The sequence below is a fragment of the Peromyscus maniculatus genome, chromosome 23, assembly GCF_049852395.1.
Source record: "Peromyscus maniculatus bairdii isolate BWxNUB_F1_BW_parent chromosome 23, HU_Pman_BW_mat_3.1, whole genome shotgun sequence".
Classification (NCBI taxonomy): domain Eukaryota; kingdom Metazoa; phylum Chordata; class Mammalia; order Rodentia; family Cricetidae; genus Peromyscus; species Peromyscus maniculatus.
The window spans coordinates 1-22,312 of record NC_134874.1 but is presented as its reverse complement, the minus strand read 5'-3'; the positions used below and the strand labels follow the sequence as shown (position 1 = coordinate 22,312).

Sequence of the window (22,312 nt, the reverse complement as noted above, 5' to 3'; positions counted from 1 at the left end):
AAGGTAGTGTCTCTCATATACTTGTTGTGACTGTGGTAAGTTTAGTGAGAGGAGCAGTTAGAGTAAAGAGTCAAGGGTCAGTTGTGGAGAAGCCTCAATCCCTATAAAAGTCCATGAAGACAGAAAGGCAAACTGTGAATTCAGTGTGCAAACCTTTTATTAGTTATTCTTCCTTTACTAGGTATAATATATATCACTCTGGATACAAGTCATATGAGCATAGGGATATGGAAAGACATAGCATACTTCTCTCTCAGACCAATTGGAAGATATGTAGCAGTCCTGACATTGAATATACTTGTTGAATTTGATTCAAGTATACAAGTAATCAGTTTTCTAACTTTATTGTTAATGCATCAATAAATTCATGGTACAGAAAAGCCCTATCAGTTCTAGGACTGTGTAAATGCAGCATGAGTGTAAAACCTTAAGATCTGATTCTTTTTTATAGTTGGATCCAATTGTAAAATTATTTCATACAGCTATAAAGAGTCAACAGTGTGTTGAATGTGGTAAAACTTTTACATGTGCCAATTATCCTTGTAGGCATGAAAGAAGTCAAACTGGAGAGAATCCTTCTGTATATACTCAGTGTGATAAATTCTTTGCATATGATAGTCATCTTCAAAGGCATAAAAGAACACATACTGGAGAGAAACCTTATGAATGTAATCAGTGTGGCAAAACCTTTGTATGTCTTAGAAATCTTCGAAAGCATAAAGGAACAGAGAGAAAAGAGAAGTCCTATGAATGTAATCAGTGTGGTAAAGCCTTTGCTTATCACAGTCAGCTTCAAAGGCATAAAAGAACACATACTGGAGAGAAACCCTATGGATGTAATCTGTGTGATAAAACCTTTGCACGTCACGACGATCTTCAAATGCATAAAACAATACATACTGGAGAGAAACCCTATGAATGCAATCAATGTGGTAAAGCTTTTGCACGTCACAGTTATCTTCAAATGCATAAAAGAACACATATTGGAGAGAAACCCTATGAATGCAATCAATGTGGTAAAGCCTTTGTATGTCTTAGAAATCTTCGAAAGCATAAAGGAACAAACACCCGAGAGAAGTCCTATTTATGTAATCAATGTGGTAAAGCCTTTTCACAGCACAGACATCTTCAAATGCATAAAAGCACACATACTGGAAAGAACCCCTGTGAATGTAATCAATGTGGTAAAGCCTTTGCTTATCACTGTCATCTTCAAAGGCATAAAAGAACACATACTGGAGAGAAACCCTATGGATGTAATCTGTGTGGTAAAACCTTTGCATATCACAACAATCTTCAAATGCATAAAACAATACATACTGGAGAGAAACCCTATGAATGCAATCAATGTGGTAAAGCTTTTGCACGTCGCAGTTATCTTCAAATGCATAAAAGAACACATACTGGAGAGAAACCCTATGAATGCGATCAATGTGGTAAAGGTTTTGCACGTCACAGTTATCTTCAAATGCATAAAAGAACACATACTGGAGAGAAACCCTATGCATGCAATCAATGTGGTAAAGCCTTTGCACGTATCAGTAATCTTTTAAAGCATAAAAGAACACATACTGGAGAGAAACCCTAATGAATGTAATCAGTGTGGTAAAGCTTTTGCATGTCTTAGTCATCTTCAAATGCATAAAAGCACACATACTGGAGAGAAACCCTACGAATGTAATCTGTGTGGTAAAGCCTTTCTATGTATCAGTAATTCAAAATCATGAGAAAAAAATCATACTGCAGTGGAACCCTATAAATTGAGTAAAGTTTTCTCTTTATAGAGGAGTAAAACTTTGTGTGCTGTCAATCTGTTAAAGCCTTTGCATACTACAATAGTCTTTGAGTACCTGAAATTGATACTGAGTGCTATTTATTATAATGTATTTGGAAAGCTCTTTAGTTAACATGCTTACAAACAGTTGCACATTATTCTGTAGAAAAAAAATTGACAGTGTCAACAATCTGTTCAAGCATTATGATGTCTTTTTTTTTTTTTTTTTTTTTTTTGGTTTGCACTATCTAACTCATGGAAAAAACAAATTTATGAAGCCCTATGCATAGGTTAAAAGGGCTAGCCTGACCCAGAAACTAGAGCCAAAGAAACACACTTTGGCCCTGAATCCAGAGCCAGTGAAAGAAATACCCTGACCCTAATAACTATAGTCCAAGGTTTAAGAAGGAACAGTGAAAGAAGCACTTTGGCTCTGAAACCAGAGCCAAATAAGCACACCCTATCTTTGATCAACTGAGCATAAAACCAATTGGTAGCATTGAAATCCTACCAGTTTCCAACCCAAAAATCTCTCTTGAAAAACTCCACCCCTGAGGAGCTCTATATATGCCTGTTCAGTTGGCAACTGCCCTTTTTCACTCTGGCAGAGACAGCCATTCTCCTAGATTCCTTTCTCTTAAGCCTCTTGAATGAGTTTTGGGTGAAGACCTTCTTTTGCTAGATTGGATCAAAATTCCCTAGTGGAGTGGAACTGAGAAGCCATGGACACCTCTGCTTGGAAACTCACTTAGGGGAGTGGAGCAGAACAGCAACAGACATCTCTGCTTGGAAACTCAGTATAGTGGCACGGAGCCTAGCCGTAATGGCTCTCATAGAGGAGCAGGATTGCTACAGCCTGGGGGGAGACTATCCACCATTGGAACACAGCTTCAGGTATAGCCTGACTTCCCAGCAATTAAGATTCATGTCTCCTCACAGCTGTAAGTATCCAGGATGCCTTCCCTTCACAACTAGCTATAGCTTGACTTCTGACAGTCAGGGTATGTTTCTTTTCAGAGCTGTAGGTAGGTTAGAGTCAGGGTCAGGATAACTCAAGGTTGGGTTCAGGGTTTAGGGTTAGAGGGTTAGGGTCATGGTCAGGGTCAGGGGGTCAGGTGTTCAGATGGTCAGGGTCAGGATAATTCAGGTTCAGGGTTAGGGTTTAGTGTTAGGTCAGTGTCAGAGTCAAGGGTTAAGGTGCAAGAGGATTAGGGTTAGGGGTTAAGGGTTAAGATGTTAGGTTTAGGAGTTAGGGGTTATAGGTAGGTTAGTATTAGGTTATGGGTTGGGTTAGGGGTAGAGGGCTTTTAGGGTTTGGGTTTGGGTTAAGGTAGAGAGTTAAAAGGTTGTGGTCTGTTTTGGGGTCTCAGTTGTGGTTGGGGTCCTGTAACTCAAGGTTTAGGGTTATTGTTAGACTTAGTATAGGGATTAGGGTTGTGTTATGGTAGGTTAGGGTTAGGGTTAGAGGGGTCATGGTCAGGGTCATGATGTCAGGGTGTCAGAGGGTCAGGGTCAGAGGGTCATGGTCAAGGTAACAGGGTCAGGGTTTATAATTTAGAGTTTTAAGGGTTAGGGTCAGAGTCTAGGGTTGGGGTCAAGGGTTAGGGGATTAGAGTGTTAGAATGTTCGGGTTCGAGGTTTAGGGTTAATATTTTAGGGCTCGGAGTTAGTGGTTATTATTGGGTTAGGGTTAGGTTAGGGGTTGTATTAGGGTTTAGGTTTTGGTTAGGTTTAGAGCCTGATGAAAGTAGAGTGTTTAGAGGGCCAGAGGATTGTAGTTGGTGTCCCATAACTCAGTCTTAGAGTTAGAGTTAGACTCTGGTTATTGGTTATTTGTTATGGTTTGGTTAGGGTTAGGTTATCGTTAGGGTTATGATTATTGGTTTAGAGGGTTAGAGTATCAGGGTCATGGTCAAGGTGTCAGGGGTCAGAGGGTCAGGATAGCTCAGATATGCAGGGTTAGGGCTTAGTTTAGGGTTATGGTTTTGGATTTAGCATTAGGTAAGTGTCAGGGTCATAATCAAGGGTCAGATTATAGGTTTATGGTCAAGGGTTAGGGCTTAAAAGTTAATGGATTAGAGTTAATGTTATTGTCAAGCATTAGGGCTTTAGAGTGTTATTTTTAATGCTTATAGAGTTATTTTTAGGGGTTAGGAGTTAAGGTTGGGTTATTGCTAGGTTACGGTTAGTGTCTAAGGGTTTTTAGGGTTTGTGTTCAGGTTACCTTTAGAGGGTTGGGGGATTAGGGGTTTGGGGGATCACAGTTAGGGTCAAGCTCAGAGTGTCCTTTGTAGTCTCTATTGGGATCGTGTTTGGTGTCACAGTCGAGGTCACTTTTGGCATTTTGCTTGAGTTCTCATTTGGGGTCATGGTTTGTTTTTCAACTGGGGTCTCTTTAGGGGTCTTGGTTGGTTTTTCCATCTTGCTGCATTTAGGTTTTGCTTGGGTTGTTGGTTGGGGTCACATTCTGGGTGTGGTTGTGGTTGTTTTCCGGGTCTCCTTTGGGGACATGGTTGGGGTTGCAGTTGAGGCCTCATTTGGGGCCATGGTGGGGGTTTCATTTAGGGTCCTGGTTGGTGTTGTGTTTGGGCTGTGGTTGGTGTCGAGATCCAGATTGCAGTCTGGATAGCTGTCAGGGTCATTTTTGGGCTCACGTTTGTGTTTCCTATTGGGATCACAATTGGGGTCATGGTCTGGGTCATGGTCAGGGTCTTGGTTGAGGTTGCTTTTGGGGACTCAGGACCACATCCAGAGCCAATGTTGGGGTAATGGTTGTGGTTGTGGGCAGGATAACATTTGGGGTCCCTGTTGGGGTTCAGTTTGGAGTTGTGATTAGTGTTGCATTTGAGGTAACATTCAGAATCACTGTTGGTCACAAGCTAGGTCATGGGTGGGTTAGGTTTAGGGGTTAGGGGTTAGGGATTTGGGATTGGGTTAGGGTTAAGTGTCAGGGTTAGGGTCAGGGTCAGGGTCTAGGGTTTAGGGTCAGGGTCTAGGGGTTAGGGTTAGAGGGTTAGGGTCAGGGTCAGGGTCTAGGGTTTAGGGTCTAAAAGTTAGAAGGGCCTGGACAGATATCCTGCAGAGTTTTTTTTTTTAAATGTTTATTTATTTTACATCTCAGACACAGTTTCCCCTCCCTTCTCTCTTCCGAGTCCCTCCCCCACTTCCCTCTGCTCCACATCTCCTTCTCCATTTCTATTAAGATAAGGGCAGGCCTCCCAGGGATGTCAACAAAACATGGTATATCAAGTTGCAGTATGACTAAGAACCTCCCCTTGTATTAAGGCTGGACAAGGCAACCCATTATGAGGAATAGGGTCCCAAATGCCAGAAAAAAAGTCAGAGACAGCCCCTGCTCCCACTGTTAGGATTCCCACAAGAGGACCAAGCTACACAATTGTAACGTGTAGAGGGTCTAGGTCAGTCCCATGCAAACTCCCTGTGTGACAGTTCAGTATCTGTGAACTCCTAGGAGCCTGGGTTAGTTGATTCTGTGAGTTTTCTTTTGATCTCATTGACCCTTCTGGCTCCAATATTCCTTTCTCCCCCTCTTCTACAGGATTCCCAAACTCTGCCTAATGTTTGGCTGTGGTTCTGCATCTGTTTCCATCAGTTGCTGGATGACGCCTCTCTGATGACAATTGGGCTAGGTACCAAATCTGGTCACAGGAGATGACCAGTTCAGGCTACATATTCACTATTGCTAGGGGTCTTAGCTGGGGTCACCTTTGTAGATTCCTAGGAGATTCTCTTGTGCTAGGTTTTTACCTGACCCCTAAATGCACCCCTTTCCAGTAGTCTCTTTCAGTACTCTCTCCCCTGGCCCATCCCCATCCCCCCTCAGTCCACTCAAGAATTCTCTTCTATTTCTCCTTCCTAGGGATATCTGGGCAGCGCCCCCCCCCCCCCCAATGAATCCTCTGTAGCAGGCTTTCTTTTGGGCCACCAACCAGCTCCCAAATCATGACACAGAAAGAGACTTATCATTAGTTACAAATGCTCGGCCTTATCTTATGCTCATTTCTTGCTAGCTCTTATAACTTAAATTATCCTGTTTCTCTTCATCTACATTTTGTCTTGGGGCTTTTTACCTTTCTTTCTTTCTGTCTTTCCCTTCCTTCCTTCCTTCCTTCCTTCCTTCCTTCCTTCCTTCCTTCCTTCCTTTCTTCCTCTCTTTCTTTCCCTTCTTTTCTTTTTTTCTTTCTTTCTATCTTACTTTCCTATTGTCTTCATGGCTGGCTGGTTGGCATCTGCCAGCTTCTGGCCTCAGGTGTATCTTTCTTTCTCCTTCATTCTTATCTCTCTTTCTCCTTCATTCTCTCCTCCTCTTTTTCTTTCTTTTTGAGCCTAGGTTTCTCCTACTTATTCTCTCTACCCACCAGCCCCACCTATCCCTCTCCTGCCTAGCTATTGGCCATTCAGCTTTTTATTAGACCAATCAGGAGCCTTAGGCAGGCAAGGTAAAACAGCAACACATCTTTACATAGTTAAACACATGCAGCATAAACAAATGTAACACATTTTTACATAGTTAACAAAGGCAGCATGAACAAATGTAATACATCTTTGCCTAGTTAAATATTCCACAACAATGCTCCTTGTTACCTAGTCTCTCTGGGTCTGAGGATTGTAGCATAGTTATACTTTATTTTACAGTTAATATCCACTTATGAGTGAGTACATACCATGTTTGTCTTTCTAGGTCTGGGTTACCTCACTCAGGATTATTTTTTTTAGTTCCATCTGGTTGCCTTCAAATATCTTGGTGTTCTTGTTTTTTTTTTTTGTTTTTTTTTTTTTTACTGCTGAATAATACTCCATTGTGTATATGTGCCACATTTTCTTTATTCATTCCTTGGTTGAGGGACATATAGGTTGTTTCCAGGTTCTGGCTACTGCAAGTAAAGATGCTATGAACATAGTCGAGCAAGTATCTTGATATGATTGAGCTTCCTTTGGGTATATGTCCAGGAGTGGTATAGCTGGGTTTTGTGGTAGATTGATTTCCAGTTTTCTGAGAAACTGCTATACTGACTTCCATAGTGGCTGTAGAAATTTGCATTCCCACCAGCAATGGAGGAGTGTTCCCCTTACTCCATATTTTCTCCAGCATGAGCTATAGATTATGTTTATAATCTTGATCATTCTGACAGGTGTAAAATGGAATCTCAGAGTCATTTCATTTATTTATGCATTTATGTATGTATGTATTTATTTTTAGGATATAGAGTGTAGATTGTACGTCTGGGTCCCACAGGGACAGATAACTTTTTACTATTTAATTTTTTGTTTTGTTTTTTCTTTGAACATTTAACTTCTTTATTGATTCTTTGGGAGTTTCATATCATGTACCCCAATTCTGCTCACATCCCAGTCCCTCCATATCCTCCCCTCACCCCTGTATTGTCCCCCAAAAGAAAAAGGCTTGGTTTAAGATCTTTGGTTTCTGGTACACCATCATTACTGGATCCTCACTAGAACTCTGGAATATCTCATGGCTGCCCAGATTCATTGAGATTCTATGGGTATTATTCCATAGGACCGGTCCTTTCATGAGCTCCAGCAGGTCCTTGATGGGGTAGATGTTAGGGTGGGCCAATCCATGGCCCTGCTGTGGGCAGGGTGATAGCTGAGCTGATCAGTCTGGGCCATTGGGGCCACCTGCCTCAGGCAAGAGGGTGGAGTCAGCTCCCCTATGCTCATACCCTCAGGATTAGTTCACTCTCACCTGTGGTGAGGGATGGGCCCATCTCTCCTAAGTGGAGGGGCCAGCTTTCCCATGAGGGTCAGGGCTATCTCGCTTTCTGTGAGAGGCAAGGCCAGCTTTCCCTGGGCCACAAAAGATTGGGTAGTAGTACAGGCCACTCAGGTCTGCATGGCCCCAGGTGCATCATCGCCCTTGGATGACAACCTGGACTCAGGTGGCTGACCTGGCCCTGGGCATCCTCACAGCCTTTGGTGGCAACAGGAGCCACATATGTCAACCCAGACCCTGCCCACTATGGTGCCACAGACCCAGACATGGCCCTCTGACATCATGGCCCTGAATGGTAGCACAGGTCACCCAGATCTGTGTGGGCACTGCTGCAGCATGTCCCCCAGACTCCAAAGAGGCCACAGGTTAAGGCCCAGATCCCAGGCCTCTGTGTGGGCTCTAGTGACAACCTGGGTCACAGACTTTAATATAGACCCCCAGCTGCAGCTGGACCATAAACCCAGACATGGCCCTAGGCAACAGCTCAGCCTGGTTAACATCCTAGCTCCAGGTAGAAGCCCTAGCTACTCAGATCAGGATGGCTCTGGTAGCAGTGTGGCCCCCGGACACTAACAAGGCCACAGGTTGAAGCCCACACTCCAGGCTCTATGTGGCCTTTGGTGGCAACATGTGTCACAGACTTCAACACAGACCTTGGCTGTGGTAGGACCACAGACCCAGACATGCTCCTCAGCAGCAGCCCAGGTCTGGTTATTGTCATGGCCCTGCATGGTCATGAAGGCAACCCAGATTAGCATGGCCCCAGTGACAGTGTGGCCCCTGTACAACAACACACCCTCAGGTGGTGGCCCAGACCACTGGAATCAGCATGGCCCCTGATGGCAACAGGAGCCCCAGACATCAACACAGACCCTGGCTTCAGTATGGCTACATTTCAGAGTTGTTTTGATTTGCATTTCCCTGATGCCTAAGGATGTTGAACATCTCCTTAAATATTTCTCTGCCATTTGAGATTCTTCTGTTGCAAATTTTCTGTTTAGATCTGTACCCCATTTTTTAATTGGATTATTTGGTTTGTTGATATCTAGTTTCTTTATATATTTTGGAAATCAATCCTCTGTTGGTTGTGGGGTTGGTGAAGATCTTTTCCCATTCTGTAGTCTGCTATTTTGTCCTATTGACAGTGTTCTTTACCTTACAGAAACTTTTCAATTTCATGAGGTCCCATTTATTAAGTGTTGATCTCAGTGTCTGTGCTACTGGTGTTCTAATCAGGAAATTGTCTCCTGTACAAATGCATCCAAGATTATTTCCCACTTTCTCTTCTATCAAGGTTCAATGTATCTGGATTTATGTTGATGTCTTTGATCCACTTGGATCTGAGTTTTGTGCAGGGTGATAGATATGGATCTATTTGCATTCTTCTACATGTATACATCCAGTTAGACCAGCACCATTTGTTGAAGTTGCTTTCTTTTTTCCATTGTATAATTTTGGCTTCTTTGTTGAAAATCAAGTGTCCATATGTGTGTGGATTTACTTCTGGGTCTTCAATTCAATTCCATTGATCCACTTGTCTGTTTTTATGCCAATACCATGTGGTTTTTTATTACTATAGTTCTGTAGTAGAGCTTGAAATGAGGGGTAGTGACACCTCAAAGTTCTTTTATTGTACAGGATTGTTTTAGCTATCCTGTTTTTTTTTTTTTCCATATAAAATTGAGTATTGTTCTTTTAAGGTCTGTAAAGAATTGTATTGGGATTTGGATGGGGATTGCATTGAATCTGTAGATTGTTTTTGGTAAGATGGCCATTTTTACTATGTTAATAAGCATGGGAGATCTTTCCATCTTCTGATATCTTCTTCAATTTATTTCTTCAAAGAGGTGAAGTTCTTATTATACAGGTCTTTCACTTGTTTGCTTAGCATTACCCCAAGATATTTTATATCATTTGAGGCTATTGTAAAGGATGTTCATTCTCTGATTTCTTTCTCAGCTCATTTATCATTTGTATATAGGAGGACTACTGGTTTTTTTTAATTAATCTTGTATCCAGCCACTTGACCAAAGGTGTTTATCAGCTGTAGGAGTTTCCTGGTAGAGTTTTTGGGGTTGCTTCTGTATACTATCATATCGTCTGTGAATAATGATACCCCGACTTCTTCCTTTCTGATTTGTATCCCCTTGATCTCCTTTAGTTGTCTTATTGCTCTAGCTAACATTTCAAGTACTGTATTGAATAAATCTGGAAAGAGTGGACAGCCTTGTCTATCCCCTGATTTTACTGGAGTGGCTTGAGTTTCTCTGCATTTAATTGGCTTGATGTATGTTGCTTTTATTATGCTCAGCTATGTCCCTTGTACCCCTAATCTCTCAAGGATTTTTATCATGAGGGAGTGTTAGGTTTTGTCAAAGGCTTTTTGAGCATCTAATGAGATGGTTGTGTGGTTTTTTTCTTTCAGTTTGTTTATATGATAGATACATTGACAGATTTTTGTATGTTGAATCATCCCTGCGTCCCTGGGATGATGCCTACTTGGTCATGGTGGATAATCTCTTTGGTGTGTTCTTGGATTCTGTTTGACATTATTTTATTGAGTATTTTTGCTTCAATGTTCATGAAGGAAATTGTTCTGTAATTCTCTTTCTTTGTTGAGTTTTTGTGTGATTTGGGTATCAGGGTGATTGTGGCCTCATAGGATTTGGCAATGTTACTTCTGTTTCTACTTTGTGAAATAATTTTAAGAGTATTAGTATTAGCTCTTCTTTGAATGTCTTGTAGAATTATGCATTAAAGCTGTCTGGTCATGAGCTTTTATTGGTTGGGAGACTTTTAATGACGGCTTTTATTTCTTTAGGGGTTATAGGTCTATTTAAGTTGTTTATCTGATCTTGATTTAACTTTGGTAAGTTGTATCTATCCAGAAGTTTGTCCACTTCTTTTAGATTTACAATTTTGTGGACTACAGGTTTGTGAAGTATGGCCCAATGATTCTCTGGATTTCCTTGGAGTCTGTTGTTATTTACCCCTTTTTGTTTCTGATTTTGTTGATTTGGATATTGTCTATCTGCCTGTCTTTTTAGTTAGTTTAGATATCCATTTTGTTGATTTTCTCAAAGAACCCACTCTGTTTCAATGATTCTTTGTATCATTCCCTTTGTTTCTATTTTATTGATTTCAATCCTCAGTTTGATTATTTTCTGGCATCTATTCCTCCTGGGTGAGTCTACTTCTCTTAGTTCTAGAGCTTTCAGGTGTGCTGTTAAATTGCTAGTGCGGGATTTCTCCAAATTCTTTATGAAGGCACTTAGTGCTATCAAGTTTCCTCTTAGCACTGCTTTCATAGTGTCCCATAAGTTTGGGTATGTTGTGCACTCATTTTCATTGAATTATAGGAAGTCTTTCATTTCTTGTTTTATTCTTCCTTGACCCAGTGGTGACTCAGTGGAGAGTTGTTCAGTTTCCATGAGTTTGTAGGTTTTCTGAAATCCAGCTTTAATACTTTGTAGCATAAATTCTAATTGGTCTTAATGATAAAAACCCAGAGCCAGATATTGGGGTGGAAACTGAAAGATCTGAAAAGCAGAGCAGGCTGCCACTAGTTCTTACTTCTATGAAATCCTTAGCCAAAAAAGAGCTAAGCTTCTGTCTCCTCCTGCCTTATATTCCTGTCTTTACCCAGCCATATCACTTCCTGTCTCCACCTCCCTAGTACTGGGATCCAAAAGTGTGAGATCCAATGGTTGGGATCAAAGGTGTGTGCCATTACTGCCTGGCTCTTTTCTCTTTTAGACTGGATCAATCTTGTGAGTTCAAGGCCACTTGAACCCACTCTGCCTCTGCCTCCCACGTGCTGGGTTTAAAGGAGTGTGCTACCACTGCCTGGCCTCTATGGATAACTAGTGGCTTAGCTCTGGACTCTGATCTTCAGGCAAGCTTTGTTTGTTAGATCACAAACAAAATAGTACCACAGTACATGGTTGTTTGACAAGAAACAGGGAGTTATTTCAGTTTTCTTATATCTATTGAGACTTGCTTTGTGACCAAGTATATGGCCAGTTTTAGAGAAGGTTCCATGCAGTGCTGAGAAGGTATAATCTTTTATGTTTGGGTAAAATGTTCTGTAGATATCTGTTAAGTCCATTTGAGTCTTAATGTCTGTTAGTTCCATTATTTCTGTTTAGTTTCTGTCTGCATGACCCATCCATTGATGAAAGTGGGATATTAACGTCTCCCACTATTATTGTGTAAGGGTTCTATATGTGATTTAAGCTTTAGTAATTTTTTTTCTTTACAAATGTGGGTGCTCTTACATCTGGGGCATAGATATTCAGAATTGAGAGATCATCTTGGTGGATTTTTTTTTTTGATTAATATGAAATGCTCTTCTTCATCTCTTTTGACTAATTTTGTTTGGAATCTATTTTGTTAGATATTAGAATAGCTATACCAGCTTGCTTGTTAAGTCCATTTGATTGGAAAATCTCTTTCCAATCCTTTACTCTGAGGTAATGTCTATCTTTGATATTAAGGTGTGTTTCTTGTATGTGGTAGAATGATGGATCCTATTTTCATATCCATTCTGTTAGCCTGTGTCTTTTTATTGGTGAATTGAGTCCATTGACATTGAAGGTTATTAATGACCAATGACTGTGAATTCCTGTTTTCTTGCTGTTGTTCGTGTGTGTGTGTGTGTGTGTGTGTGTGTGTGTGTGTTTGTGCATGTGTGTGTGTTTCCCTTCTTTGGGTTTTGCTGGTGTGAGATTATTTATTGGCTGTGTTTTTTTTAGGTGTAGTTAACTTTCTGGGGTTGGAGATTCCTTCTAGTACCTTCTGTAGGGCTGGATTTGTGGATAGATACTATTTAAATTTCACTTTGTCATGAAATATCTTGTTCTCTCCATCTATGGTGATTGACAGTTTTGCTCGGTATAGTAATATGGGCTGATATCTGTGTTCTCTTAGAGTCTGCAAGACATCTGTCCAGGCCTTTCTGGATTTTAGGTTCTCTGTAGAGAAGTCAGGTGTGATTATAATAGGTCTGCCTTTATATGTTACTTGGCTTTTCTCCCTTGCTGCTTTTAATATTCTTTGTTTTGTATGTTTAGTGTTTTGATTATTATGTGATGGTAGGATTTTCTTTTATGATCCAATCTATTTGGTGTTCTGTAAGCTTCTTGTACCTTTATAGGGATGTCCTTCTTTAGGCTGAGAAAGTTTTCTTTTATGATTTTGTTAAATGTATTCTCTGGGTTTCTTCTTCTATTACTATTATTTATAGTGGTATTTGCTCCACCCATGGACCTTGGGCTATAGGGCCCAAAGGAGGCAGTGCTTCCTGCCATTGTATGTGACCTCTTATAAGGGAAGGGAGAAGTGCCTTCTCTCTGCTCCTGCCTGTGAGGTGGATTTGCTCCTGGTCAGATCAGAGGATGACTTTAGCTGTCTACTCTGTTCTGTACTTGTGAGTGTATTTCCTCAATTTATATCTTAATAAATTCTGTTACCAATTTAATAGACTCATGTGTATATTGATTGTACTAAGTGGTGCCCACATGACAAAAAAGACCCCACACTCCCTGTAGCTCCTGCCTGCAGCCTCTGGCAGGTTTGCTCAGAGGCTCATGCTTGCTGCAAGTCTGCCTCCTAGCATCCCTGAGGCCCTAGGTCCCAACCTCATGGATCTGAGTCCCACACATCCCCAATGGGGCTACTTGCATGACCAAACCCTAATACACATGGGAAGCTGCTGGTGAGTTTATCCACCCTGCAGAGCCCTCACAGCTCAAGCCCCCCAGGAAGGTCTTGACCCCTGCTCAGGTGACCAGCTGCATACAGCTGCCCTACAGGGAGCCTGTAGACCAGGTAGCTCATGTGGTATGTGAGTCAGTCACTCTCTGGCCAGGTAACTCACAAGGCAGTGGTTCTTGTAACCACTGCCAGAAGCAAGTGTATTCTTCAGTGGATAGAGCACCAGAGAAAGGCACCCCTGTTAGGTGCCTTTCTAGTTCCGTGCTTGTAATGGCCAGATTGGGTCAGACCCCTGCCTGGTTAGAGACTATCAGCAGACTATTCCTTCACTTTTAAAACTGCTTGGTGTAGCTGCTGCCAACTCTATCTTTTGAAACCCTCACTGCCACCACCATTTTTTTGTGTCTCCGCCACCATTCTGTGTGCAGCTGCTGTGGAGTACACACACACACAGAGCCAGTCCCAAAGAGTGTCTGCAGCAGCTTATGTTGGAGAGGATGTGGAGAAAGGGAAACACTCTTCCTCTGTTGGTGGGAATGCAAACTTGTACAGCCACTCTGGAAATCAGTATGGTGGTTTCTCAGAAAATTGGCAATAAGTCTTCCTCAAGACCCAGCTATACCACTCTTGGGCATATACCCAAGGAATGCTCAACCTTACCACAAGGACACATGCTCAACTATGTTCATATCAGCATTATTCATAATAGCAAGGACCTGGAAACAACCTAGATGCCCCTCAACTGAAGAATGGATAAAGGAAATGTGGCACATATACACAATGGAGTACTACTCAGCAGTAAAAAACAGTGATAATCATGAAATTTGCAGGCAAATGGATGGAACTAGAAAATATCATCCTGAGTGAGGTAACCCAGACTCAGAAGGACAAACATAGTATGTATTCACTCATAAGTGGATACTAGATGTGAGGAAAGGGATGGCCAGACTTCAACCCCGCAGCTCCAGAGAGGCTAGCTAACAGGGAAAGACCCTAGGAGGGACACATGGATGACCCAGCAAAGGAGAAGTGGGTGAGATCTACATGAGTGGACTGGGTGTGTGGGGGTTGGTGGAGGGTGAGGAGTGGGGATGAGAACATAGGGAAATGGGAGGGTCAAGCTGGAACTGGGACATAGTGGGAGAGCAGGGAGGAAGATACCATGATAGATGAGGGCATCATGAGAATAGGAAGAGGCAGGGTGCTGGGGAGGCTCTTAGGAATCCACAAGGATGACCCCACCTTGGTCTGCTGGCAGTGGTCTGGAGGGTGCCTGGTCTACTCTGGTGACCGGTCTAGTGAATAACCTAACTGTCATCATAGAGCCTTTGCCCAGTGACTGATGGAGGCAGATGCAGAGATCCACAGCTAGGCACCAGGCTGAGCTCTGGGAATCCAATTGATGAGAGAAGAGGGATTCTGTAGGCAGGGGATGCCGAGATCATGATGGGAAGATGTGCAGAGATGACCAGCCACAGTAGTGGAAGCTCATGAACTGTAGAGTAGTGGCTGTAGAGCCACCATGGGATGGACTAGGCCCTCTGGATACGGAGGATGGTTGTTTGGCTCGAACTGTCTGGGGGGCATCCAGGCAGGGGGATCAGGATCTGTCCCTGGTGCATGGGCAGGCATTTGGGAATCTGGTGTCTGTGGTGTGATGCCTTGTGTAGACTTGATGCAGTAGGAAGGAATTTGGACCTGCCTAGGCTCAATGTGCCAGGCTCTGCTGACTCCCTATGGGAGACCTTGATTTGGAAGATGTGGGGCTGTAGGGTGGCTTGGGAGACAGGGCTGGGGGATGGGAGGAGGGAGGAAGGAAGATCTGTGGGTGGTATGTAGAGTGAATAGAAAATTTCTTAAAGAAAAATGAAAAGAGAGAGAGAGAGAGAGAGAGAGAGAATCTTCAGGTGTTCCAGGCAGCGCTTCTAATTGTTTGCTTGGTGTATTGCCTCATCTGTTGTAATCCTGGCATCTCTGCCTAGTACTCACAGGTACCAGGTGGGGGTTGCCTGGGTGAGTGCATAATTCATAGGAGCCATTCAGGAAGCCTGAATCAGCTCACACCAGACCTGTTTTGGTGCCACACCTGTGACACCAACTGGTCAAGCAATGATACTACATACAAAAATCATCAAATGAACCAGTCATTCACCTAACTTAGTTAATTACACCTAGAACATCAGGACATGTAGGACAGTCATTTGAGGATTTTGTCTGAGGTAAATTACTTGATAATTTTACACTTTAAAACTGATTAATAAATAAACAAATTAATAAAAATTTTCTTTACAGCCAGGTGGTGGTGGCACACGCCTTTAATCCCAGCACTCGGAAGGCAGAGCCAGGCGTATCTCTGAGTTCGAGGCCAGCCTGGGCTACCAAGTGAGTCCCAGGAAAGGCGCAAAGCTACACAGAGAAACCCTGTCTCGAAAAAAACAAAAATAAAAATAAAAAATAAAAAAAAACATATCAAAGTGGACACTGGCATCCACTCTCTCAGCACCAGCAGTACCCGACACACCCTGCCTCCTTACCCTGAGCTCTCCAGCCCAGATACTGGGCTGGGCTTCCCTCCCCCAGCTCCACTGGCACCTATATAACTGAATAATTTTTGCTACACCAATCTGTTGGTCTCCTGCTCCCTTGGCCCAAGCTGCCTCTCTTGGTCTGTGGCTCTTCTCTTGCTCTTGCTCCCCTCTCTCCTCACGTGGTCTAGCTCAGTCTGGTCCTGATAACTGTGGACTCTTCTACACACCGCTTTCTCTTACGTACTCCCACATACCTATAATAAACCTCCAAACTTAGGAGTAACCACGCCTCCTTCCTTTTTTCTTCTTTCTTTTTTTCCCTTTCTTTCTTTCTTTCTTTCTTTCTTTCTTTCTTTCTTTCTTTCTTTCTTTCTTTCTTTCTTTCTTTCTTTCTTTCTTTCTTTCTTTCCTTCCTTCCTTCCTTCCTTCCTTCCTTCCTTCCTTCCTTCCTTCCTTCCTTCCTTCCTTCCTTCTTTCTTTCTTTCTTTCTTTCTTTCTTTCTTTCTTTCTTTCTTTCTTTCTTTCTTTCACAGAGGATCTGGGTTTCATTCTCAGGAACTTCCTGTCAACTCAGAACGACCTACACTTTTAGATACTCATGGTCTAATGTCCCCTGCTCATCTCCACAGAGATGCATGCAAGCAAACACTCATCTATATAAAATAATCATAACATATCTATACAATTAAGAAAAAAAGAGGATGGGAAACCAGAAGGAGCAAAGTGGCCAAAACTGAATATCCACTAGCATATAAGCCTTAGTATCCCATTGCTTCATCATTCACACTAAAAATGTAATATCCAACACCTAGAAAATTTGGTAGTCAGGGGTGTCTTACAACAGCAATTGATACTGGTCAACATTTGTAGTACATGCCTTGGTTCACAGAAAAATGCCTAGGAATTCCTATTTAAAAACTTTTAAATAAGATGTAAAATTTTCTTTGAGAGATTTTTACATTTGTACACATTGTTGATGGTCTTCAGTCTACTAATATACAAGTGTAGTAAGTCAGAGTGCTTTAACAATTCCTCCTCACATGTTATCAGACTTCTGCTGGTGCCCATCAGGGAAGGAGCTGCCAGGCCTCCCCCAGAGCAATCAAGACAACCTCTCACAGACATGCCCACAGTCCAGCCCGATCCAGAAAACCCCTCACTTCCCAGGGGATCCTCAATTGTGTCAGGTGAGCAATGAAAACTGACCATCAAGGGGTCTCTGTCAGAAAGGATATGATCCAAGTGTTTGTGATGGGAGCATGGGGCAGTGTGTCTGAGGGCACAGCCACATGCCCAAGGAACTACTTGCAGATCCAGTGAGCAGGTGGGGATTGGCCAGGAGCTACTGCTTGCTGTTGGTTTAGGGGCTCTGCAGGAATTACACCCTGACACCTGGGCACTTAGGAGCTGGAGATAGGAAGATCAGGAGTTCAAAGTCACCTTGGCCACATTGGGGAAATTGAAGCCAGTCTGGGCTACATGTGCCCCTACCTAAAAAAATTAAAAAAAAAAAAAGCAACAAAGAATTCTCTAGGTGGGGATGAGAGCAGCACAGGAGTCTGGCTAGGATTTTGTCATGTGACTGATGAGGGCTGTGATTGAAGCTGGGCCAGTCAGGGGCCAAGACCTGGCTAGATTCAAACAGGGTGCTCATCTAACAGTGACGATGACTGATTAGGGATGTATGCAGACATTTTATTTGGATTTTGGCCGTTGGTGGATAGAACCACAGCTGCTGGTTGAGCCCTTGGTGCACAGGACAACCTGGATAGGCCCTGACTAGCCCAGAGGTCAGCCGCATCATAGCTGAGGAACTACTTTTATTTCATTTTGTTTTCATTGGTAGTTGTTTCTGGCGCCTCGGCACGTGTGGCATCTCTGTGACAACTCTGTGGAGTTCTTCTCTCCTTCCAGCTTCCTGTGTGTTCCCAGGATTGAGTCCATCATCAGGCTTACCAGGTAAGGAAGCGCCTTTATAGGCTGAGCCAGCCAACCCATCCCAGTTTTTTCTTTTTGATACAGGGTCTCATGTAGCCCAGACTGGCCCAGAAGTTGCCTTGCATCTGAGGGCAGCTCTGAATTCCCGAGTGCTGGGTTGGGCCTTGAGCACAGGAGCTACTAACTTCAAAGCTCCAGAAGTCAGTAGCTCCTGTGGTGCTGTGCAGTTTCTTAACTGTTTCCCTGCATAGCACTGTTGCAACAGCAGTAAAACAGAGCCCCTCCCTACCTCTCTGATAGGTCACCACTTTGAATAGATTCATGTTTATCTCTAGGAATTACAAATTGTGGTTTGTGGGTTAGGATCACCCCAAGACTTGCTCAGCAGGGCTCCATCTTCAGCACCACAAAGAAGAAACACTAAGCCTAATGGCACCCATGTCCCTTTAGTCCACTTAGAATGCCTGTCTGGGGAGTTGAAAGGGTTTGTTGTTGTTTGTTTTTGAGACAAGGTCTCACTGTGTGGCCCTGGCTGTCCTGTAACTCATAGAGATTCAACTGCCTTTGCCTCCTGAGTCCTCTAAGAGTAAAGGTGTAGGCCACTAAATTATGCTTGGCAGTAATTTGCTCTTCTGAGAAAAGATTTGTTGGGGCTAGAGAGAAGGCTCAGCAGATCTTAGGGGGCTGGAGAGATGGCTCAGAGATTAAGAGCACTGGCTGCTCTTCCAGAGGACCTGAGTCAATTTGTAGAACCCACATGGCAGCTCACAACTATCTATAATGAAGTCTGGTGCCCTTTTTGGCCTGTAGGGATACATGCAGGCAGAACTCTGAATATCTAATAAATAAAATCTTAGAAAAAAAGGAAGGGTAAATATATTTTTTGTTTGCTTGTTTGTTTTTCAAGACAGCTTTTCTCTGTGTATCCCTGGCTGTCCTGGAACTAGCTCCATAGATCAGGCTGGCCTCGAACTAATAGAGATCTGACTACCTATGCCTCCCCAGTGCTAGCATTAAAGTTGTGTGCCACCACCTGGCAAAAAAAAAAATCTTGAAGAAATAAAAAGCCCCTCCCCCAACTCCCACCCTGTGAGATGGCTCAGCCAGTAAAGGCACTGGCTGCATGCCTGGTTCCCTGAGTTCAGTCCCTAGGACCAGCCTAGAAGGACCTCAGCCCACAACAGTCTCACTCACCACAGTAAATAACTTCCTAAAAACAAGACATTTAAAGAGGCTTATTGAGCTCATGGTTCTGTAAGTCTGTGCACAAGGACAAGAGAATTGAGGAGCTGCCCCTCACCTCAAAAGTCCAGCACCCACACACCCTGGAAGAAACAGTCCTGGGGGGCCCAAGCAGTATTGTACCAAGAGGTGCAGGCCCAATGGCATTGACAGTGGCATTCTTTGGGCAGAAGACAGCTGGGTGATGATGGGAAGAGGAAACCTGCAGTCCACCATGCCTGAAGGGCACGGCACAGCTCCACCTGACCTAGACCTTTCAGCCATCAATGGTAAGTGGTTTATTTTAGCCCCTCAGGAGCTGAGCTTGTAAGGACAGTCCCCAGCCTTAGAAAGCCCTTGTTGACAGTTTGACTCACTGTTGTGAGAACAGCATGTGCCTTTCATGAACACCAGGCCTAGGATTGTGGGTCCCCGTGTGTTCTCAACTGGCAGTGTGGGTCAGTTCTCTCCTGCCTTGTGGGGTGGCAGGTCCCAGGTTGGGTGGCAGTAGCAAGTACAGGTCCCAGGCAGGGTGACTGTACCAAGTATAGGTCACAGGCTGGGTGGTGGTAACAGGGGTGGGTCCCAGGTGGGATGACAGCAGCAGGTGTGGGTCCCAGGTGGGATGACAGCAGCAGGTGTGGGTCCCAGGTGGGATGACAGCAGCAGGTGTGGGTCCCAGGTGGGATGATAGCAGCAGGTGTGAGTCCCAGGTGGGATGACAGCAGCAGGTGTGGGTCTCAGATGAGGTGGCATAAGCAGGTGCAGGTCCCAGGCAGGATGGGGGTAGCAAGTACAGGTCCCAGGCAGAGCTTCTGTCATAAAGAGCATGAGGACCTGGGTGCTGGGATTGAGGGTGACATCTTCCTCTTGTCACAGTCTGAGTCATGAGTCAAGAGGCACTCGTTATGTTCTTGGCTACTTATCGTGTCACAAGCCTGAAGTCCCAAGCTGGGGCAGGAGGATTGAGTCTTAGGCCAACCTGGACTACATCTCCAAAAACCAAGTGAAAGACTTTTTTTTTAAATTAATAAAATGGTCTATTTTAGACAAAAGCATGTTCAGGCAAGCTCCCCAACAAGACAGGACAATGTCAAAGAAATCCAACTGCAAGTCTTTTACCACCCCTCAGAGAAAGAGAACCCTTCACTAGAAGAGACAGGTGAGCACAGAGGTATTGGGCAGTGGGTAGTTCTGACTCCCAGCACCTAAGGCTTCAGGTCAGAGGCAGCTGGTCCTCTAGGATGGATGCCAAGACTGTGGTGCCCATGAGACCTGCTCAGGTGAGTGTGTTCATATACTGAGTGGGGTGGGGGCGCCCATACAATTCCCAGGCAAGAATAGGACTGGCTCCATCCCCAACCCCTCTGACACTATTTCCATTTGAACCTATGAAGTACCCAGAGGTTGGGGGTTCTGCCATGCCTGGAAGAGCCAGGTCAACATGGCTTACTGGGAACTGAACAGCTGGACCCCTGCAGGATCTGCAGCAGACCATGGACATGATGGAGTCGCAGATGCTGCTGACCCTGCTGTCTGTGTGGGTAGCTTAGCTGGACCTCATGAGCACCAGCATGTCTTCTGCCATCTCCACCCCACCTGATTTGGTCTTGCACCCACAGATGGAAGAGAACAGCACTCTGCTGGAGAAGGATGAGAAGGACTCGGCAGCCATGTGCTGTGAGGAAAGGCTACAGGGACAGGTGCCAGAAATGCTGCTCCAGCAGAAAGACCAGGAGCAGAATGCCATCCTGGATGCCCAGGTGGGTCTGAGCTTGCTCCTGAAGCCAGGGGTGCATGAGGGAGCAGGGATCGGAGTGTCACCTCTTGCATTCTGCCCACTCTGCTTAGGCTCCTGATGTTAGCATAGACTGTGTATGGACACTTGTGTCTGCCACAAGGTGTGCAGAATCCTTGGCACCTGCCAGCTGATGGTAGGAATGTTAGCTGCCATCCCACCCTGGTACCTAGCACAGTAACAGTATCTCATCAAGGGCAGATCAGAGGGGATCCTGTTACCTGGATGAGATGGCTAAGTCAGTCTCCAACCTTGTGCCTTTTCTGTGGCCAGGGAACCTGAGGCTGGAGGCTGTCAGCACCCTGTTGGCCGCATTCTCAATCTGCTAAGGAATCTTGGGGCAATTTTCCAAAGCTAAGCACATGGCTTCCATGACTGTACCCTTAACACAAATGCTAGTGTAACCATTCCCATCTTCCGAGTGCCAGGGTTAAAGGCATGTGTTACTACCACCTGGCAATAGCTTCCAAAACATGCATAAACCTTCAGATTGTAAGCCAAGCCTGCTGAGCAATTTTAGAGTGTTTTATGATCGGCTGTCTTTCAGGGATTTGAAACCTATGGGTCTCAAACTAAATATTCCCAATTCATAAGTGCTTGTATGTATGAATATCTGACAATTTTCTCTCAAGTTTCATAAAATCTAGTGAAATTATACATAAACTTGCTTGAGTTGAGTGACTTCAGTGTAGAAGCTTAGTTCTGAAGAAGTTTTATTTGTATTTCATATTTTTTTCTGATTTTTTTTTTTGTTTGTTTTTTTGAGACAGGGTTTCTCTGTAGTCTTGGCTGTCATGGAACTCACTCTATAGACTAGGCTGGCCTCAAACCCACAGAGATACACCTGCCTCTCCTTCCTGAGTACTGGGATTAAAGGAGTGTGCCAAAGTCTGACTGGGAAAGTAATTCTGTTGGTAGGGTTCTTGCCTAGTATGAACGATGCCCTGGGTTCTATTCCCAGCACTGCACAGAACCTCACATGGTGGTGCACATCTGCACCATGAACATGGTCAGAACATGAGAAGCAGAGGCAGGAGGATCAGAAGGTGCTGCTTTGTTCTTGGTACTGCCGTAACATTAGTTCACTTCCCACATTCTTGACCTTAGGGTGAACACTGACACTGTGTCCTTCCTAGCTCATTAGGTCAGAACAGGCAAGAACCAGCATCTTTTTTTGTGTGTAGCTTGAACTCCGGATCCTCCTGCCTCTCCTTCCTGAGTGCCACAATTACAGACTACCTACCCAGCTACAATCATGTGAACCATGGTGAAGGTTAACAAGTCATTTTCTAAGCCTGGCATGATGCTTGAAATTCAGGCACTCAGGAGGTTGAAGTAGGAAGGTAGGGAATTCAAGGTCGACCTAGACTAGGGAGTAAGACCCCATGTCAACAAAATTATTTTCAAGTCATGGTTTCTCAACCTGGGTGGTACTGATTCTGAAGAAAAAACTGTCAGGGAAAGGGTGGGTGGTGCCCTGTATCCTGTGCCATGTTACACTGTGGTATGCTTAGCAGCATCCCTGGCCTCACAGGTTGACAGAGGTATTTTCTTCCCAGGGCAAGCCAGCCAAAATGCCTCCA

General features: G+C 44.0%; 1 protein-coding gene across 1 annotated transcript in view; it reads left to right on the top strand.

Annotated features, from left to right (window-relative positions):
• The window catches only part of LOC107402103 (uncharacterized), a 56,165-nt gene extending 33,859 nt beyond the window's left edge, over window positions 1–22,306 (top strand). Inside the window, 8 exon segments of the mRNA XM_076560658.1 lie at window positions 547–1,582; window positions 1,584–2,715; window positions 15,537–15,626; window positions 16,823–16,959; window positions 17,619–17,731; window positions 19,123–19,221; window positions 19,981–20,093; window positions 20,554–22,306. Of these exon segments, the coding sequence (XP_076416773.1) occupies window positions 547–1,582; window positions 1,584–1,727 (1,180 nt within the window). The 3' untranslated portion in view covers window positions 1,728–2,715; window positions 15,537–15,626; window positions 16,823–16,959; ... (2 more) ...; window positions 19,981–20,093; window positions 20,554–22,306.
• Window positions 22,307–22,312: the final 6 nt, after the last annotated feature.